Raw genomic sequence first — 21,222 nt, 5'->3', positions numbered from 1 at the left:
CCTGGTTTGTGGAAACTAAAGATCAAATGAGGCCAATTCAGAAGTTGTTTCAGGTGGCTCCCAAGATGGCTTTCTGGAAGAAAAGGACAGTCCTAGAGAATGTTTCCCCTGATTTGCTACAACACACACACTCTCTCTCTCTCTCAAAATGGCTCTTTGTCAAATATGGTCAACAACCACCCCAAGGTCATATAAGCAATTATCTGTCTGGTTATGCCTAGCGACATTCCTTTCAAGAAGGGTAAGGAGCTGTGGTTCTTAATCTGGTATCCATGCATGGACTGATAGGTGGTACATGGATGGATCTCATGGGGTCAGTGAAGTCCTCGAAAGGTCTATGCAAAATTTTGTCTCTTTGCACATTTTTTCTGGGGAAAGAGCCCTTGGGCAGTGAACCAAAGAAAGTTAAGAACCACTGATTAAGCGTGAGATAGAAAACAGAAGAAATCTACTGAAGGTGCCCATGTAAGATAGGAAGTAATGTCTGTTACTTGAGGCCCAAAATAACAAAGGGTCCTGTCTTTTCAAAATAGAAAGAAAATACGATCTGATGGTCAGACGTTCTTCAGGGTCAGGAAGTCCACCCCCTTCATCCTCTAGTCTAGACGAGTAAAATGAGCTGAGAGGCTCTTGCCCCAAACCACAGATCAGAGTGGCAAAGCTGAGCACCAAACTAGGCCAGTTTCTGCAGGACGTCATGTTTATACTTTTTTCAGAATGGGCTTGATCAAAATTTCCCAATATCCTTATGAATACCCCACTCCATTAAGGGACCCTTCAAAAATCTTTAAATCAAGCTTCAGCAGAGGAATTTGACACATTAAAATATCCCCAAATCATCACTCAAATTACAAACACTTCACATAAGCCAGCACACAGAGGGGAACCTTAGTGACTTTATATCTCCTATCCTGTTGCACTGTAACTGCAACTTGAAAAAGTAGCACAGGTCACAATCTCATTGAGTGAAGTGCTTCTAATTGTATTGAAAAAAGACAGCGACTGACAACGGCCCTTTAAGAAAAGATACTGAGTCGGGGTCAAGCTGACTTCACAGTGGATTTGTACAGACTTCAATCTGCAAGTTCACTTCTAAGGAGTCTCAAGTATTGCCTAAACACTAAATGATTTTTCAACTCAGGTAATGGAATCTTTCATAAATTAAACTGAGAACAACCTTTCTAGTTCCATGTTCACAAAACTACATGAGTAGAAACAAAGATAAAAGGCAGTTATTCTGAGACCAAATTTAAAAGTAATTGTCATAAAGTTACAGGACCATTTGTTCCAATGCCAAATTTTGCCTTGGCATATGAAATGTAAAGTAATCAGAAACTCAATCTCACCTGAGAAGTGAAACCAAAGTGATACTTAAACCTAAGTTCAATGACAGCATGTCCTTCATTTTCAAAGGAAGTGCTTTATTAAGAGATTTATTGGCACAGGATTCTACGGCATACACATTGTCTCCAAAGGCACACGTTATGTTAAAGTTTCTGATTGCTTGTGAAGTATACTTAAACATCTCTGCGATCTCTTACCCCCTAAGGTGTAACTGGAATAGGCCGTTGGAAGCACCTGTGGTCTGAAAAGGCTTTCACCAATTCTCAAGGCTTTCTTGGCCGCAGTCTAGAAGAGGGTTTGGCCACTCTATTTTGCGTCAAGGAGACTCTCTTCTACCCCAAGTGACCTCAAGTGGGCAAGGTCAGTTTGGAAGAATGCAATGCAAGTGATTTTTCACCAGGCCAGCGGCCTCCACTGCGAGACTCGGACAAGGATGGAGATCTGTCTCTAACGAGGCGACGAAAGAATGCAGCTCGGCTCCTGACAGGCAGTCTGCTCGGGATCCCGCAGCCCGTAACCGGGCTGTGGCGTCAGGAGCACGAAGAAGCAGGGATCCCCGGGGCACGCAGAGGGAGGAGGGAGGGAACAGGAGCGAGATTCGGAGCCTGCAGGTGTCGCCGGGGGAGGGGACGAGGTCGACCGGGGCTAGTACTGCCAAGTGACTAACACTGCGGTTCCGGGCTCGGACAAACTGGTCACATTCTCTGGCTGTGTGACCTTGAGCATGTGGCTCACCCGCTCCGCGCCTCAGTCTCCTCATCTCTAAAATGGGGGCTGTTCAAGTGGAACGCGCACCCTGGAGAGCTTGGCACGGCGCCTGGCACATAGTAAGCGCTCCCTACAAGTGAGCTACTACTGGCTCTAGGGTTCCTCTTACAGCCCAGAGGAGCGGGGAAAGTCCGGAGCAGGGGAGTCCCCGGGAGGTGGACCGGGGTTAGGGCGGGGGACCCGGCCTGGCACTCACCGAGCACATCGGCCGAGCGGTGCCGGGCTACGAAGCACGCGTCGTCCCCGTAGCACGCGCCCTTCTTGAGGAGGCCCTTACGGAAGTCCTTGCCGAAGCCGCAGCCGGCCGTCACCAGCCCGTAGTCGCCGCTGCCGCTGCCGCTGCCGCTGCCGCCGCCGCCGGCCCTGGGGTCGGTCTGCGAGAGGCCGCCGAGCACGGCGCGGGCCACCAGTCGCCCGTACGAGAGGACCGAGAACATCGCCGCCGCCGCCCCCCCGAGGAGGCGGGGGCCCCGGGGAGTAAGAGGACGCGGAGGCCCGGAGCCGGCTCTCTCCTCAGCCGCAGCCGCGCCGCCCCTGAGACGCTCCTCAGGGCGGCGCGCAGTCGCCGCTGCCGCCCCTGCCCGCCGCGCGGAGCCTCGCACACGTTCTGCCGCGCGCACCGGAGCCAGAGTGAGGTCAGAGCCGGCGGCCCCTCCACCTCAGCCCGACCGGGGTCCCAGCTGCAGCCACCGCTACCGCCGCCATCTTCCGCTCCACTAGCGTGTTCCGGGCCCCCCCGGCAGCGCCGCCCCCTTTATGGCCACGCCTCTAGCCCCGCCCACGACTCGCGGCTCATGCTCAAGCCCCACCTCCTGGGCTCGGTGCCCTATGCAGTCACAGAGGTGGAGCGTGCGCAGAGGGTGTTGACACAATGTCTCCTGGGAGCTGTAGTCCAGGAGTTGTAGTCGCTCTTTGCTTCGCTGCCTAGCATCTAGGACCTAGGAGGATTCCCCAGACGCCGAATCTAAGTACTGAGAATTACAAGTGGGTACTTGAAAGTTTTCTCCCTTGTTTTAACCATATATTTTAAAGGGTGTTGTTCTAAACAACACCACTGTTCTTTTAGAGGAAAACCTGAAAGAAACTATGGGGTTACGTATTATTATTTTGTAGTATTTATACTAAGAAACTGAAGTACACAAATTTCGTGACACCTCCAGAACTTATATATTGGAAAGGTTTAGGGGCGGCAGTCTGTTTGTAAAGAAGAGCCGTTTTGCATAATATTTAGGAAATTCGAGAAAATGTTATCTGTCCCTATTAACATGATGATGGAGATACAGGAATGGCCATTGAAGACTTGTCATACAGAAGTGTTTTAGACTTTGCAGATGGTTCTGCCAAGTGGGGAATAAAAAATTCCAGCCCCCCATTTTTTTGCCCCAAATCTTAATTTTCTTGCGGGTCCACCTGGGTAAGCAGGTCTTCTCCCCACCTCTGACTTGGGCACTCAGAGAGGTCATGCAGTGCCAAAGACTTGCAAAGATGACAGGCCGCCTCTCTCCTCCTACAGCTGCCATCCCTTCTCATCAAAAGGACAGACCTTGGCAAGAAAGGCAGTCCCTCCCCTACTTTTTTTTTTTTTAAAGCTCTCAGCCTACCCTTAACAAAGACATCACAGTTGCCTTCTCCAGATTTTGACTAAGCAATCTTCTGAAATGACTTAGGTTGAATAATAACTAAATTTAATGAGGGAGTTTGTAATCTAGTGGGAAGATTAGCTCACCAAATATGTGTTACATGTTTGTATGTGTATATGAGTACATTCAGATTACAGACCATACTAGTGAAACAGTAAATAATCTAGCACCTGCATACCTCTTCATCCTCTTTGGTGCTGTGCCCCGTTCACTAACTGGGCTCTAGCCATGCTCACAGCTGTCTCAGGACCTTTGCTTTAGGCCGTCCTTCCACCCACTAGATTGTAATTCCATTACCTGAGGTTCCTGTGTTCTTTCTTACTGTATCCCCAGAACATATGCGCACACAGTAAACACTTTAGTAAATAAATGAAATAATGAATAAATATTTCACTAGATCCCAAGCTCCCCAAAGGCAAGGATCATTTGCCATTGTATTATTAGAACTAAAGCAATTTGTAAATGTTGAATTAAAGAAGGCATAATTGAATAGGAACCATAAATAATATAAAAATTGTATTTGTTGAATAAAGGAATGATTGAATGAAAGGGTTCACAAATAAAAGGAAAAAGAGATTTGAGGCAAGTGATCTAATTTGGAATAATTTTTCTTTTTATTGAAACATAAACTCACCCGGAAGCACTGGTCCTTTTCCAGTTCACTTTTGACAGAACTTCAGTCACTCTGCGGAGTCCCATCTCATTCTTAAATGACTCTTTTTTATACCTGTCTTAATACATCTAAAGGCCTGCCAACCATCCACTCCAAGCACATTCCGTTATCCTGTTACCGTCATCATTAAACACTTCTGCGGTTCACAGTGTGCTAAGTATATGTTTCTGTCCTTTGAGCTTTCATCAAAATGGGCCTGAACAAATCACTTCACATAGTGAGTGGCATTTTGTCAAATACGTAGACCAAAAAAAAAAAAAAAAAAAAGATCATTTATTGGATAAAAAATACAGCAATCCTAGGAATGCAATCACACCTTGCCTTTTTTTATGACCCACAGGAATTGGAGTACACCTAGAAGAGGGGGTGGAGCTTTGCGGAACCTCTACTTGGCATTTATGTCTATGCCAGCTGTGCTAAAGGTTGTTCTTTTTAAGCTCACACCACTTCCAAATCCCAACCAGGCTGTCAGGTAATTCTACCCCAAGGACAAACTTTTTAAAATAGCATGTCAACCCCTATTCCTTGCCTCGTCAAACTCCTTCAGACTGCTCCTACCTTTCATTTCCAAGGCATACATTACCTAATTTCCATGTCACTCACAAGAACCGGTTGGTTGAGATGAGCAGGAACATAAGATGTGACTCTGAAGCTGGTAACCTCTGCTCTGACAGGGCTACTGTTTTCACAGTTAGATGATACGAGTGCCTTGAATTTCCTGCAAATGAGTTTTCAGCAAATGAGTTGCTCATTGGAGCACAATGCGAACAGAATCCTTTCTCAAAGCTCCTTTGCACTTTTTGGAAAGGAGAGGAGACAGGGCCTCAGGTTCCCTTGAATCATTTATTCCAGAGCAATTAAGAAAAGTTTCACTTCATGGCAATACCCCAGTAGCCAGAAGAGGCTACTTGGGAAAAAAAAAATAAAACCAGAAACAAAAACCATCTTCCCGTGCCCTCCCCTAGGAGCACAATTCACTTGTGGCATTTTGCTAGACTTAAAAAACCCTAAGAGTTTTCTTCCTTAGCAGAGTTACATTCCTAGCACTTCAAGGATTCCTGGGAGGTCAGTTGTCACTCTCAGAAGCGAGCGAGTGGTGAAAATACCATCTGTGCTCCCAGGGCACCTCTATGGCATTAGGAAAGAGCTTTGCACTAGAGTCACCCCTAGCTCCTAAAAAAAGCACACACACACACACAAAATCCCTAATGAGATTTTCTGCCGGACTGGTACGCAGATCTTGTCTGATTTCTTTTTGCTAACCTATTCAAAGAAGAATTAATTAGTTTATGGCAAGGTCTCTCAACCTTGGCATTATTGACATTTTGGGCCGGACGATTCTTAGCTGTGGGGGGTTGTCCTATGCAATGGAGGGAGTTTAGCAGCATCCCAGACCTTTACCTACTAGATGCCAGTAGCACACCTCACCCCCTAGTTGTGACAATCAAAAATGTCTCCAGATATAGCCAAATGTCCCCTGGAGGTTGGGGTCAGGGGGCAAAGTCAGTCCCAGTTTAGAAACACTGGGTTATACCAATTCCTTATAACAGAACAAATATTTGGGGAGCACTTGTTATATCTGAGGCTCTGGGCTAAGGTTGGTCCCTTCAAGGCAGTCACAGTGTAGTAGGAGGGTTAAAATTAAGTAAATATATAGAGAAAATAAAAGCAAAGTGTGAGGAGGAGAAAGAGGATCCTATGGGGTGAAAGAACACTCAGGGCACTTCATGAAGTGGTGACAACTGTTAGAGGCCTACATGGACAGACGGAGGTCTGAGGAGGGGGTATAACCATTCCAAGAAAAAGAAATGGAACCACAATGAAGGCAGCGTGTGATTGGAGAACAACTAGTCTAGCGCAGCTCAGCCTCAGGGCTTGAATGGGGAATAATGAGAAATGGGGCTAGGAAAATAACTTAGGGACCATTCAGCCATAAAAAGAAGTGAAGGACTGATACATTCCTCAACATGGAGACCTTGAAAACATTATGCTAAATTAAAGAAACCAGTCCCCAAAGACCACATATCATATGATGCTATTTATATGAAATGTCCAGAATAGGCAAACCCATAGAGACAGAAAGTAGATTAGTAGTTGCCAGAGGCTGAGGGGAGGGGGGATGGGAAATGATTGCTAATGGGTTTGGGGTTCATTTTTAGGGTAATGAAAATGTTCTGGAATTAGACAGTAGTGATGGTCCCACAACCTTAGATACATACTGAATATATTGAACTGTACACTTTAAAAGGGTAAATGTTGTGGTATGTGAATTATATCACAATCAAAAAAATAGCTTAGGACCTACTGCAGAGGGCCTTATATGCTAAGCTGATGATACTTAATGCCGGAGACTTCAAGGGGGTCACCAAATGCTATTAATATGCATTAATTATAATACTATAATTATAATAAAATAATAAAAAATAAAATAAGAGTAATAATGATAGTGAGAACAATAGATACCATAGACTGAGCACATCCCATATACATTACCTGCCTCATCTACACTGACCACCTCTTTAAATGCGAAAACTCCCAACGGCCTATTTGCATTTCCCTTCATAACACATAGGACTGATTTCTTTTTTTTATTTTTTGTCTCCTCCCTGACTAAAATGTAATTTCCAGAAGAGCAGGGGATTTTGTGTATTTTATTCACCATTCTATTTATCTCAAGTGTCAGGAACAGTGCCTAGCATCCAATAGGTGCTAAATAAATACCTGAGAAGTGAATGCTGTTGATTAAGAGGTCGCATAGAGCAAGCATCTTGTTTTAGAGCTGAGAAAAGGGGGGCAAGTAACATGATACTCCCAGAGAAATGTAACGGGTTGAGCTGGGCTAACTGGAGAGGTGTCCAGGACAATCTTGTGCTGCCCTGCAAAGCCCTTTTGAAGGCACTAGCCACAGGCTGTTCTTTCCATTGAATTTATCTTGCTTTGCATTGTGTGATGGTCATGTTTTTCCCACCTAGAATCCATTCCTCCCATTCTCTGACAATAGTATTTTCATTCCTTGGAGGAATAATCCATGTTGATTCATGCACTTTGGGTGGAACTGGATCACTGGTGGGGTGGGGAGAGGGCACATGACCCAGGTCTAACCAGTCAGAGCATTTCATTCTCTTGGTCACAGTAATTGGTGCAGTAAGAAGGCACATTGACCCAAGCTAGGCCAACAAAACACCATTATGGGATTTTGCTGAAAGCATTAAGAAATTCTCACCAGGATTCCTAAGCTGGTAGAATGAAAGTCTGGAGCTGCTGAAGGCCATTTTTGCCTCTACTTGGGAAGAGCCAGCCTGAGAATGAAGGCAATTCAGAGAGAAGCAGAGCCTAAAGATGGTAAGAAACAGAGGCCTTTTGATATTGATTAAACCCCTGAATCCAGCTTTGCCTGTAGGAAGATCAGTCCCTGAACTCATATTAATTTCCTCTTTTCCTTAAGCCACTTTGAGTTTGGCTTGTAACAAAGTGAATCCTGAAAACACCCTGTGATCCTGATACCATGACTACAATTTTGAATCAAGAATAAGTCACCAAACCAAAGGCAGCTTTTAGAAGGGAATTTATGCTCTGCTAATTTAGATAGAGGATAGGGAACTACTGTTCCTCAGTAGAAAAACTACTGAGGGAAAACTTGTGATCTCTTTCTTACTACCTTCATGGGATGAGGAGTGGGTCTGATTGGCGGATTCAGAAGAAGGTGCTGATGTCACTGAACTGAATCTCGGTCCCCTTGCCCTTCATGCAGCAAAGCCAATCTACTGACACTAGGTGGTGGTGAAGGAAAGTAAGCATTTATTTGCAGGGCACCAAGCAAGGAGAACAGGTAGCTAGTGCTCAAAAGACCCAAATTCCCCAATGGCTTTCAGGCAAGGGCTTTTAAAAGCAACATTTGGGGTGAGGGTTGTAGGGTGTCTGATCAGCCCCATGGACATTTTTATGATTGGTTGGTGGTGAGGTAACAGGGTGATGTTTTGGGAATATTTAATCATCAGCCTTCTGATTCCAATCAAACAAGAAGTGGGGAACACCAAGGGACTTGTACCTGGGAAGGCCCCACAAGGTCCTGCTCAGTTTCAGCCACCCTCCTTTCTTGATACTTCTCAATCCTGAGGGGAAGAGGGGGGACAGGAAAAGTAATAAAGTTTTGGATAGAGAGATCAATCATAAACTCAGCAGGGGAACTCAGTTTTTGGGGAGCTTGGTTTTAGTGAGCATGTGGCCCAGTCTTTTCTCTTTTTTTCTTTCTTGCTGTGGTCTGACCTTTGGATACTCATGTTTCCTCCTCCATCATGGGGAGCCTGTCCCTTGGGAGGAGGCCTGCAGGAACCCAGTCTGTGACCAGGTAAGTCAGTGTAATCCAAATGGGGATTGTGTGCATAATAAAGACATGTTCTCTAATAAGCCTTATTGATAAAGCTGATACTTTGGCACTCCAGCTGCCCGATTTATGCATGTATGTCTCAGTGGGTTTAGAATTGAGAAAGGCCAAGAAGGGGATAATTAATTATCACCTCATAACCCCCCAACATGTTAATTTTCTCTTCAGAAAACTTCAGAAGCAGGCATAAGGCCTGACATTTGGGGGCTAAAATACCACATGGGGATCGAGTTTCTGATGCATTCAGGGCTTTAGGCTTAAAGGTAATTTTGGGTCAAGTGGATGCTTGACCTGGACAGTTTGTGACAGCTACAGTTGTTCAGCAAGATTTTAACTGGCAGGGTCCCAAGTTCAAGGACCTCTAGGGCAGGCCTTGACTTAACCCGCATGAGTACAGCTTTGACCTCAGCAGGTGGCTCGGGCAGGGGTTACGTTTGTTGGGGAAAAAAGTCTTTCTGTCCCAGGGAAGGCTTACTTTAAAGAGGGCAGCACTTTAGCTTACAGACGGTCAGGCTTTGATGGGAGAAATTTTTTGTTTCTTATATTACATATTTCAGCAAAGTTTTAGGCTGGATTTTAAACAGCAAAGCCAGCTAAATTCTACAGGGTGAACAGAGCTCTTGTTTGTGAGATTGTAGTCTTTTTACAGCATGAACACAGGGAGTAGGTGGATAATGCAAAGTTAGCAGCCCCGAATCTGTTCTGTAGGTTGTTCTGAGCCTCATTCAGGGTCATTCTGAGCCTCAATCAGGGTCATGAGCAGGACCTGTGGAGGCATTGATCTCTTGACTTTATTTGGCTTGTCACATGCTGGTAAGGCTCACCTCACTCCTGGGATCCCAAGTTGGCTCTGATTTGTTAATTGCATAATCCTTGATCATGGTTTTGGACTTTTGAGGAGACCAGACTGAGTTTACCTGCAGAATGGGGTTATATTTTATTACAGAAAACAAATGAAAAGAACATGATCCTTATTATAGAGGAAATATACTTCTTTGTGGGTGGAGGTAGAGAAATCTAATGAAAATACAGAACCTAAAAAGGCAGTTAATGAAGCTTATGCCTAGAAGGCTGTCTCTGGGAAACAGGTTTGCTTAGGGAATCAAGGAAGAACTAGGTTGTTTTTAAAAATATGATTCTGTCATACGTTTTTGTTTTATTGAAGTACAGTCAGTTACAGTGTGTCAGTGTCTGGTGTACAGCACAATGGCATATTTTCTGGCTTGTATTGTTTTGTTTTTATGAGGGGGTGGTAATTAGGTTTCTTCATTGATTTCCACTTGGAGTAGGTACTCGGGATTGAACCCAGGACCTCTTGGATGCTGAGCATGCGCGCACTTGAGCTATACCCTTCCCCCTGGCATATAATTTTGAAAGTTGCTGAGAGTGGGTCGTAAAAGTCGTCATCACAAGAAAAAACTTTGATCCTAAGCATGTTTGGTAACGGGTGTTAACGAGTCTTATTGTAGTGATCATTTCACAATGTATACAAATATCAAATCAGTTTGAAACTAATATAATGTCAAATATACCTCAAATACATTAACGTTTTTTTTTAAAAAAAAGCTTCTGTCATACTACCAGAACAGAACCAGTAGAGGAGTGAAAGACAAATAAAGGAAGACCGGCTGGCTAAACTGGAGGAAAGCAGGGATTTTTTTTTAATTTACAGTATTTTTAATCATGTGAAAGAGAAACAGACACATAGATATGGAAGTGAGACTGGCAGAGGTAACAGCAGATTTCTGTCTTCTCCCATCTGGTGCCCTCTCTGGGGCATGAAATCCTTGGTCTCGGGAGGAGAATGGGGGAGGCTTGTACTCCATAAACTGCTTGTTTTTGCTTGGATTTTTCTTTCAGTGCTGGCATAATTGACTTCACCCAGGTCCCCTGTGCCCTGTGGGATGTTTTTCCTCTGTGGTCCCTGCCAGCTTGCTCCCATTTTCACACTGATTACTCTCCCAAGAAGGGCAGGGATTTTTTACAGCTAGAACTGTGATCTTAGTAGACCAACCAAACAGATATGAAAGGGAAAGGACTTTTTGAAGGCTCAGCTAGGTAAATATTAAGAGGGAGAAGAGACTCATGCCTATGTGGAAACCTGAGAGGAAATGGAGGTAAGGTTACAAATTTGGGGGAAAAATTATTTAAAAAATGGAAGGAGGACATTGGTTATCCCTCTGGGAGAAAGAAATTAAATTGGATCCCTAACTCACACTGTATACAAGAGTAAATTCCAGGGGTAAAAGCAAAAGCAAAATTTTAAAACTTTTAGAAGAAGATACAGAATATTGGGGTAAGAAATGATGGTTTCAAAAATATATAAAAAGGCACAGGCTGTTAAGGAAAAATTTGATGGATCTGTCTATTTTAATAGTTAAAAGTTTCTCAAAATGGATCAAAGACCTATATATGAGAGTTAGAACTATAAAACTCTAAGAAGAAAACAGGGGGAAAGTTTCATTTTATTGGATTTGGCAATGATTTCATGGATTTGATACCAAAAGTCCAGGTATTGACTGAAAAAAATGCACAACCTAAAAGTTGGACACAGAAATTCAGTCCATAACACCTGGGTGTGGGGTTGTTTTAAAAAGTCGACTTGAGGAGGTTAGGACTTTAGGACTGAAATGTGAAAGTGAAATCCTAGAGATCAACTCTGAGGCTGGGTAAGATAGAATGACTCTTCCCATAGTCCATTTTTGGAAGTATAAAGAATTATGCCTTATTCAGGCTGAGGGTAGGGGAATTTTGGGGGGAAGTTATATAGGCTTTTTATTATTTGCCAAAGGCGCAAAAACTCTGTCCCCTTCACAAGGGGTTTCCCTCCTTCTGTCCTCTTGAGTTTAACAATAGAATGAGATGCAGTTCCTAAATTCCTTCTTCCTTTGGTACCCTCCATGGTAGCACAGGGGTCTTAGTTAATAGGTTTTACTGCTAATTACTGGGGAACAACAAAAGTATAACAGACAACAACATCTAAGCGTGACTCATTCAAATAGAGAATGAACACATGTCAAAAATTTATTCAGCTTGTTAAAGAGGAACAGTAAGATGGTTAAGCTGGTTCAGAGTGTTTTGAGGAAGTAGATATTTGAGGAAGTTAGGAGTCTTAGATACTAAACCGGTTAATCTCGTCAGCGTAATAAAAACTTAACCTTTGGGGTTCTTTTCTATTTTGGAGAGGAATACTCTGAAACTCAAACCAGGCAAAATTCTGAGACTTTAATCAGCAGTAAACTGCTAGGCAAACAAAGATACATTCATTGGCCTGCATATATGGCCAGTGGGCCAAATCTGGTTTGCTGCTTGTGTTTATAATAAAGTTTTATCGGACCACAGCCATATCCATTTGTTTTCATATTGTCTAAGTCTACTTTTGCACTACAAAATCAGAGTAGTATGGTGACAGAGTTGAATAGCTGACAGAGAGCATATAGCCCCAAAGCCTAAAATATTTATTATCTTGGACTTTACAGAAAGTTTGCCAACCCCTGCTAGACAATTAATCCTTAGGTGGGCTTGTTAAAAACAATGTCCTTGATACGGAAGGAACTACACTTCCCTCTCTTGGTCTTATTTCCAAATTTTGGATAATTTTTCTTAAAAAGGAAATGTTTAGCTTAAAAATGTGGGGACATTTTCAGAATTATCATCTCTGGCCTGTACTTCCTAAATCCTCCTGTCCACCCATTCCAATACCTCAACACCCCCTTGTGCATTGGTGACTATCTCAGTGCCCGTTAGCCTCCTTATCCTTTCCTCTGAGAGTGGAGCTCATGAAAACCTCCTTTTGAGGGCAAGTAGGCCTGAAAAATAATTGGTACTAAGTAATGCCCTTTACAGCATCATTTTGCTCAAGAGGGCATTCTGTCTCAGAGTTAGGACTCCATTTAGGGCTTGTGCCTCCACTTCTTTGAATTAAGTTCTGCAGCTGTAACAAACTTAGAAACCATAAATTAAAAAAAAATTTTCTATTGCAGTATAGTTGATTTACAATGTTGTGTTAGTTTCAGGTGTACAGCAAAGTGATTCAGTTATACATATATATATATATTTATTCTTTTTCAGATTATTTTCTGTTATAGGTTATTACAAAATATTGAGTGTAGTTCCCTGTGCTATACAGTAGGTCCTTGTTGGGTGCCTATTTTATATATAGTAGTGTGTATATGTTAATCCCAAATTCCTAATTTATCCTTCCCCTTCTCTTTTCCTCTTTGGTAACCATGAGTTTGTTTTTTATGTCTGCGAGTCTATGTCTGTTTTTAAATAAGCTCACTTGTATCATTTTCTTAGATTCCACATATAAGTGATAGCGTATGATATTTGTCTTTCTCTTTCTGACTTACTTCACTTAGTATGATAATCTCTAGGTCCATCCATGTTGCTGCAAATGGCATTATTTCATTCTTTTTTATGGCTGAGTAATATTCGTGTGTGTGTGTGTGTGTATCACATCTCTATCCATTCATTTGTTGATGGACATTTAGGTTGTTTTCATGTCTCGGCTGTTGCAAATAGTGCTGCTATGAACACTGGGGTGAGTCTATCTTTTCTAATTAAGAGTTTTCTCCAGATACATGCTCAGAAGTGGGATTGCTGGATCATAATGTAACTCTATTTTTAGATTTTTAAGGAACCTCCATACTGTTCTCCACAGTGGCTGCACCAATTTACATTCCCACCAATAGTGTAGGAGGGTTCCTTTTTCTCCACACCCTCTCCAGCATTTATTATTTGTAGTTTTTTTTAATGGAGGTACTGGGGATTGAACCCACTGAGCTATTTCCCTCACCACTGTAGACTTTTTTATGATGGCCACTCTGACTGGTGTGAGGTTATACCACATTGTAGTTTTGATTCACATTTTGCTGATAATTAGCGATGTTGAGCATCTTTTCATGCACCTGTCTGCCATCTATATGTCGTCTTTGGTGAAGCAAACTGTAAATTTTGAGAAGGCAGCGATGATGTGTGCTTGACTACTGCCATTTCCCTGGCTCCTGGCATGTAGTAGGTACTCAGTAAATACTTGTTGATTGAATAATAGATCCAATGAAAGAAAAAAGAGAGGTTTTGGTTTCCTCTCAGGGTCAGCTTGTGTGAGGAGCAAAGTTTTGGTGACAAAGGCTGCCACCTGCAGGGAAAAAAAGGGAAACTACACGATTCAGAATGGCTAAACCCTGAGGGAAACACAGTCAGCTACAAGGCAAGTTACCAACGAATCAGTTTTCCTCCTTTAGCTTAAGGCAGAATTATCAACATCGTTTGGTCCTTTCCAATTAAGGAACCCTGAACCTTTTCTTTAATAACATTTTAAAGCCTTTGGAGTGCTTAATAAGTGCCCAGCGCCATCCCACACACAGACAATTTTGTATTAGGTACCACTAGCATCTCCATTTTATAAATGAGGAATCTGAGCACAGAAAGCATGCCCAAATTATACAGCTAGCAAGTGGCAAAAGTAGGAATTTGAACCTAAACACTGTGGCTCCAGAATGTGTGTGTTTAATCATTTCACTATACTACTTGTCTATGCCTGATATGTAAAATGTTTACGTGAAACATATAGAAACATGGCAAATGAAACCCATGCAGATTTCTCTTCTCTCTCCTGAAACACTACTAAAACGATAGAAAAAGGAATCCAAAATGTCTAAGCCCACAAAGAATAGGAAAGAAATGACTGCTCATGAGAGGTGTCTGTCAAATCCTTTTTGAAAGATAGGAGGTAGATGGATGACTTACCTGAGTGGAGAAGCCCCAGGTCTCGCAGAAGGAGATGCCAACGAGGAGTAATCTGGCTGCAGCCCAGCAGGCTCAGGAATTGAAGGTCCTAGGTACCTGGGTGAGAGGTGGGGCTGAAATGAGATCTTTAATTTTAAATGTATACTAGGAACTGTTAACCCCAGAGTCCCTCCTGTGACTCCTTGCCTCAGTCACTGCAAACAAAGTTCTTTGGAGAACTTGAAACATGGCAGCTCTAGGTTCAGAGATGGCAGTCAGAGAAAAGGGTAAAGGTGAGGCAGCATGCCAAACGCAAGGGGATTAAATGAAAGTGTGCTGCTAAAATGTCTTAACGTTAAAAAATAATCATGTGTTTTGTGTATTGGTATTGCTATTCAGAGACAGCACTATGTTAAGCGTATTGTGGGACAAAACAAACAATAAATTATGTTGGAGCTGTTGACAACCAAACTTTGTGGTGTGGGAGAAAGGAAATACATATGTAAGATCAGTGTGGTTAAGTAAAACCCCTCTAGTCTTGATTTTAATTGGAAACAGTGTGATGGGTTTTGTCAGAGAGGTTAAATAACTTGCTCAAGGTCACCCAGCTAATAAGGGATGGAACAGGATTAACCCAGACTGGTCTTACTCCAAAATTTATGAGGGTCTGCCTCCTTGGTAGGTCAGGGCAGGAGGGCCTCCTGGAGGAGGTGAAATTTGAAGGATAAGTAGGAGCAATAAATGGACCTCTCTTCTCTTGATCAATGGAAGATCTGCTTACCATGACCCAGGAATCCTGGGCTGACCTGCAAAGAGTTTGTTTCTGGAATGTCAGGACCAAGAGCCAGCCTCCAAATCATGGTCACTAGTGACCAATAGAAGTTAACCTGGGCAGCAACTAGTCTCCCTCTGTGCCATCCCTTTAAAAAATTTCAAAAGCGGTGATATGTATTTTCACTAATTCCTCAAAATAAATACTTTGTACAGTACAACCATAGAAGACTACAGTGTTGGTTTGAGTCTAATTTTTTTTAGACTTGAAAAATGTTCACAGGTTTTAAATTTTGCTTTCAAGTCTAGTTTAAGCAGTAGACTTTGGACAAGGCTGGCAGGAGGGAAGGACTTTTGCCCTATTTTCCAAATGCTCCGCCTAAAGAAATATAGGAATGAGATGATTAAGAGAGGGAACATATATTTTAAATTTTTGTTTTATTGTTGTGGTTATTTAATTTAAAAAATCAGTTATTGAGTGAAAAGTAATACATGTACAATAGATTGAAGATTGACTCTCCTTTCTTTCTCCTCCCTAGAAACGGTTACAATTACCAGCTTGTTAAGTCTTGCAGAGAACATTTTAAGAGGAAATTTTTAGGTGGATCCATGTTAGAAGGGGACAGAATATGATTGATTGATTAAAATATGATTGATCTTTTATTACCCCACAATAGTAAGCAACTGCCCTCTGAGAGAAGACCTGCAGCTGGAGTTAGATCGGATAGACTTTCATTGTTTGTTTCAAGGAATTCACAAATGACCTTTATTAAGAAGAGATGTCAGTTTGAGTCTTTGTCCAAACAGACCTCGTTAAACTTCATCTTTTCTCATCAGACCATCTCCTCCCCCTGCCCAATAAATTGACAATAATGCAGAGATGAGGATTCTGGGGGTTTGGAATTAGGGTTAGTTCCATCCAGAATTTTCATGATTATGGCCATGATAACTCTGATGTTTCCAGGACATTCCAGTTTTTTTTAACTGTCTTCCTAACTACATCACACTTTTCAGACCATGCGTCTGGGGCGTGGAAAACATGCTTTAACAGTGTGAGGTTGGTGCCTTTGACATAGGCTTACCCAATCTTGTATTTGCTTTTCTTTGATCTCCACATTCTTTCCAACAAATTTAGGTTAACAAAAAAATAAAAGCTTTGGAACAAGCTGTAGTAGAAATGCCTGACCCCATGATGGGGCAAAATGAAGCAAGTTCAGCTCTCAGGAAGAATTCACTCACAGGCTGCTAGGAAGGGGTGACTGAAAACGGAATTGCCTGCAGATCCTGAGGATAACGGTGAAAACATGTTTACAACACAGAAACCGAAATAGAAGTAGGGGAGGAGAGAGCGGTGCCCCTCAGGGTTACCAAGAGGTCAGCTCATTTCCATTTTTGAGGCTCTTTGTTTACAGAAAAATGAATAATCCATTTCTTAATATTTAACAAATACTTCTGGCATCCCAAGGCTAAAATGCCATGTAAATGTGCCATTACAGGATGATTCGATTTATTAAAAGTCAACTAATCAAATCGCGGTGAGAGGCCACCTTATGCTTATTAGAATAGCTAAAAATGAAAATGAGAACAGAACTGACTAATAGCAAGTTTTCACAAGCCTGGGAACAACTGGAAATCTCGAACATTGTTGATGGGAATGCAGAATATACAGTCACTTTGGGAAAAAGTTGGGCAGTTTCTTATAAAATTAAATATCCACTCACCATGCAACTCAGAAATCTCACTCCTAGGTATATACTCAAGAGGAAGGAAAATGTATGTTTACACAAAATCTGTGTATGAATGTTTACAGTGGCTTTACTTGTAATTGCCCCAAACTCGAAAAACTCAAATTCCTTCAACTGGTGAATGAATGAAGAAATCATGGCATATTCATTACAGAATTCTTGCGGATTGAAAGATACCCTTGCATATTTAGCCAAATGATTTTTAATAACGGTGCCAAGACTATACAGTGGGGAAAGGACAGTCTCTTCAACAAATGGCATTGGGAAAACTGGATATCCACATTCAAAAGAATGAAATTAGACCCTTACCTTCTGTCATGTACGAATGTTAACTCAAATAGATTACAACCATTAAATTCCTAGAAGAAAACATAGGTGAAAAGCTTTAGGGCATTGGACTTGGAAATGATTTCTTGTGTGTAATACCAAAAGCACAGGCAACAAAAGAAAAATTAGATAAACGAGACTGTATCAAACTTAAAAACTTCTGTGTGTCAAAAAAAAAAAAAACAATAGAGGGAAAAGGAAACCTATAGAATGGGAGAAAGTAATTGAAAATTTTATATCTGATGAGGGATTAATATTCAGAATATATAAGGAACTTATATAACTCAACAACAAAAAAAACTTGATTAAAAATTGGGCAAAAAACTTGAATAGATATTTCTCCAAAGAAGATACACATGTCATCAAAAAGCACAGAAAAAGATGCTTGCTATTACTAATTATTATGGAAACGCAAATCAAAACCACAATGAAACATCACTCCACACTCCTCTGGATGCTACTGTCAAAAGGAAAGAAAATAACAAATGTTGATGAGGATGTGGAAAATTTAAAACACTTGTATACTGTTGGTGGGAATGTAAAATGGTGCAGTCATTATGGAAAACAGTATAGAGGATCCTAAAAAAAATAAAAATAGAATTACATATGGTCTAGCAATCCCATTTCTGGCATATAGCCAGAAGAATTCAAAGCAGGATATTTTCCCTTCCAGTTTTACTGATATATAATTAACATATTACACTGTATACGTTTAAGGTATACAGCATAATGATTTGATTTACATACATCATGAAGTGATTATCACATTAAGTTTAGTGAAAATCCATCATCTTATCTGAATACAAAATTAAAGAAATATAAAACAATTTTCAAAGCAGGATCTTGAAGAGGTATTTGTGTGCCCATGCTCATAGCAGCATTATTCATAATAGCCAAGAGGTGGAAGCAACCCAAATGTTCATTGAGAAGTGAATGGATAAAGACAGCATGATATATATACACAATGGAATATTATGTAGCCTTAAAAAGGAAGGAAATCCTGTCACATGCTAACTTTGAGGACATTATGCTAAGCGCAATAAGCCAGTCATAAAAGGACAGATACTCTATGATTCCACACATATGAAATCATATGAGTCAAAATCATAGAAACAAGAAAATAGGTTTCCAAGAGCTGGAGGGAGGGGAAATTAGTATTTAGAGGGCAGAGAGTTTCAATGTTGCAAGGTGAGAATGTTCTAGAGATCTGTTGCCTAACAATGTGAAAATACTTAACATTGCTGAACTGTACACTTAAAAATGATTAAGATGGTAATTTAATGTTATGGGTTTTTTTTTTACCTTAATATTAATAATGAAAGAAATAGTCTGTAGATACACACAACATGGATGAATCTCAAAGGCGTTAGTCTAAGTGAAAGAAACCAGGCTTAAAAGGCTACACACTGAATGAGTCCATTGATGTGACATCCTGGAAAAGAGAAAACCATAGGGACAGAAAGTAGGTAGATCAGTGTCTTCTGGGGCTGGGACAGGAGGAGGGGCTGACTATAAAGGAGCATGAGGGAAATTTTATGGGAGGTAAAATTGTTCTGTTTCTTTTGTGGTTGTGGTTACGTGACTATGTGTGTTTGTTAAAACTCATAAAACTGTACACCAGAAAAACTGTACATTGATATATGAGAAAACCTGTATATCAAAAACTCTACACAAAAAATTGTATCTGAATTATCCCTCAATAAAACTGACGAAAAAGAAATGTGGAATAAATGTGGCAAAATATCAAATCTGAATGATCTTGGTGCAGTGTATGGTGGTCTTTTTTATACTTTTTATTAGGATTGAAATGTTTCTACCTAAAAATACTTTTTAACCTGGGTTCAATCCCCAGTACCACCACTAAAAAATAAATAGACCTAATTATCCCTCCCAAAAAACAAACAAATATACATATAATAAAAATAATTTTTAAAGGATTCTTAAAAAGCCAAGTGGTTTATTCAAACTGTAGTATGCTCCAATAATAGGATGCAAGTTTAAAGTTGTCTGGCAAACAAAGAATTATTTCATTCTTGTCAGTGTATGTCTGTGACCGTATTTCTTACTGCATTGTCAGAAAAGGTCAAACTTGTAAATTTGAGACCTTTCAAGAATGCGAAGTCTGCTCAAATAGCCCTTCTGCCCCCATAATGTTTCAGAAAACATTTGAAGAACAAGAACAGTATCCGGTGGTTGACTAAGCACATGGAAAATGGGAGGAAGAGAGAAGTTTTTGAGGATTATTTTCTTCTGGGTGGTGATTTAGAATTCAACTACTGAACTATTCACTTCAGTCAAAATGACAGTCAGTCCTTTGTCCTCACACAGCCTTGATCTCCCATTGTTCTAAGCAGTCCTTTTATAAAGCTTGATGATTCTGCCTCCTTATTTATAAAATATTTGGCTCAGATGAATACAGATGGATGGATATATTTAATCATAGGTAAAACCAGATACTTAATTTTAGACAGATTAGAAGCCATGACTTTAGCAATGATAATAACAACAATGATAGCCAATGTAGCCAAACCAAAACCGAGACAGAGTGATTAACAATGCCATAGCTATTTTTTTTGCCGAGCTACTCCTGTCTTTGGTTTTTCAGGCTCCTCATATGCGGTGGCTTTCAAAAGCAGAATTCCAAAAAGCTGAATTGTCTTGATTCCTCCCAATGTTGGCACAGACTATAAGGAGTGGAGAACAACGATAATCCTAGAGAAACAGATGGGCATTTTAAATCACAAACATTTACGCACAACCCAAATGCTGCAGTTTTGGACAAAATATGGAAATAGATCTTAGCCCTTCTTTGTGTCTTTCTATCTTAATGACAGAACCTGCCAAGACTAGATGGGAAGGAAGGGAGAAGGAGTCCTCTGGGTTGAAAGATGAAAAAAACCTGGCAGAAATGGAACACCTGTGAAATGAAAAGTTTCCAGGTTTGCAAAATGGATCTGAGTTGACGCAGCCCTCATTTTGACGGTGTAAGATGTCATAAATTTACTTTTGGGGCACCTACGGAGTGTTTGAGATTGAACCAAAAGTATTGGTTAGATTATTTCCCAAACCATAAAGACAAAGATGTTAGTGCTGAAGGGCACCTTATCAAAATTTAGTCCAACTGCCTAAAATTTCAAATCCGAAAATGGGACAAAGTGATACACATATTGAGGAATGGAAAAGAAAGGAGAGACCTGGAAGAAAGAAGATTTTAAAACAATACAAGTCGCAGGTTTAAAAGTTGTAAGATGAAGGTTTGGAAAAAAAATTTTTTTTTGAGTAAAAGATTTATTCAGAGAGATGCACAGTCCGTAGACAGTGCAGGCCATCTCAAAAAGCAAGAGAAAGGCAACAAGGGCAGGGTTGGTTGTGCAGTTTAAAGTAGAAGTAGATACACAGTACAGGGTGCGGGCTATCTCTGAAGGCAAGGGAGTGAGAGGCCTAGAGAATAAAATTTTTTTAAGGGAAATTTTACATCAGTTATCAAAAATGGTTCAGAATTTCAGGTGGATGCTAAAGCATTAGTTTGTAAAAAAAATTAGAAATATCTGTATTACACATTTGATCCAATTATATTTTATACACTTTCTCTGGAAATATGTAAAAGATGTCATTTTGATGATTTAGCTTTGCTATATAAATTTAATAAACTAGGTATATATATTGTTTTGGCATTCTTCTGAATTGGTAAATGTGTTTGTTGAATAAATATCACGATATATTTAAGTATTTTGACATTTACTTCTGAATTGTAAGACAATTAAGCGTCAAAGGTATAGCCAACATCCCTGGGCTGGAATACTTCTATACATAAGCCAGTTTAGAATGGAGGGGCTTCCC

General features: G+C 40.9%; 1 protein-coding gene across 1 annotated transcript in view; it reads right to left on the bottom strand.

Moving 5' to 3' along the window:
• Positions 1-2,840, bottom strand: part of PPTC7 (protein phosphatase targeting COQ7) — a 35,017-nt gene extending 32,177 nt beyond the window's left edge. The window contains exon 1 of the mRNA XM_010995864.3: positions 2,309-2,840. Within this exon, the coding sequence (XP_010994166.2) occupies positions 2,309-2,549 (241 nt within the window). The 5' untranslated portion in view covers positions 2,550-2,840. The remainder of the gene's footprint in view (positions 1-2,308) is intronic.
• Positions 2,841-21,222: the final 18,382 nt, after the last annotated feature.

This window comes from Camelus dromedarius, chromosome 31 (genome assembly GCF_036321535.1).
Source record: "Camelus dromedarius isolate mCamDro1 chromosome 31, mCamDro1.pat, whole genome shotgun sequence".
Lineage (NCBI taxonomy): Eukaryota > Metazoa > Chordata > Mammalia > Artiodactyla > Camelidae > Camelus > Camelus dromedarius.
The sequence above is the reverse complement of the archived record's forward strand: the minus strand, read 5'-3'. Positions and strand labels throughout refer to the sequence as shown.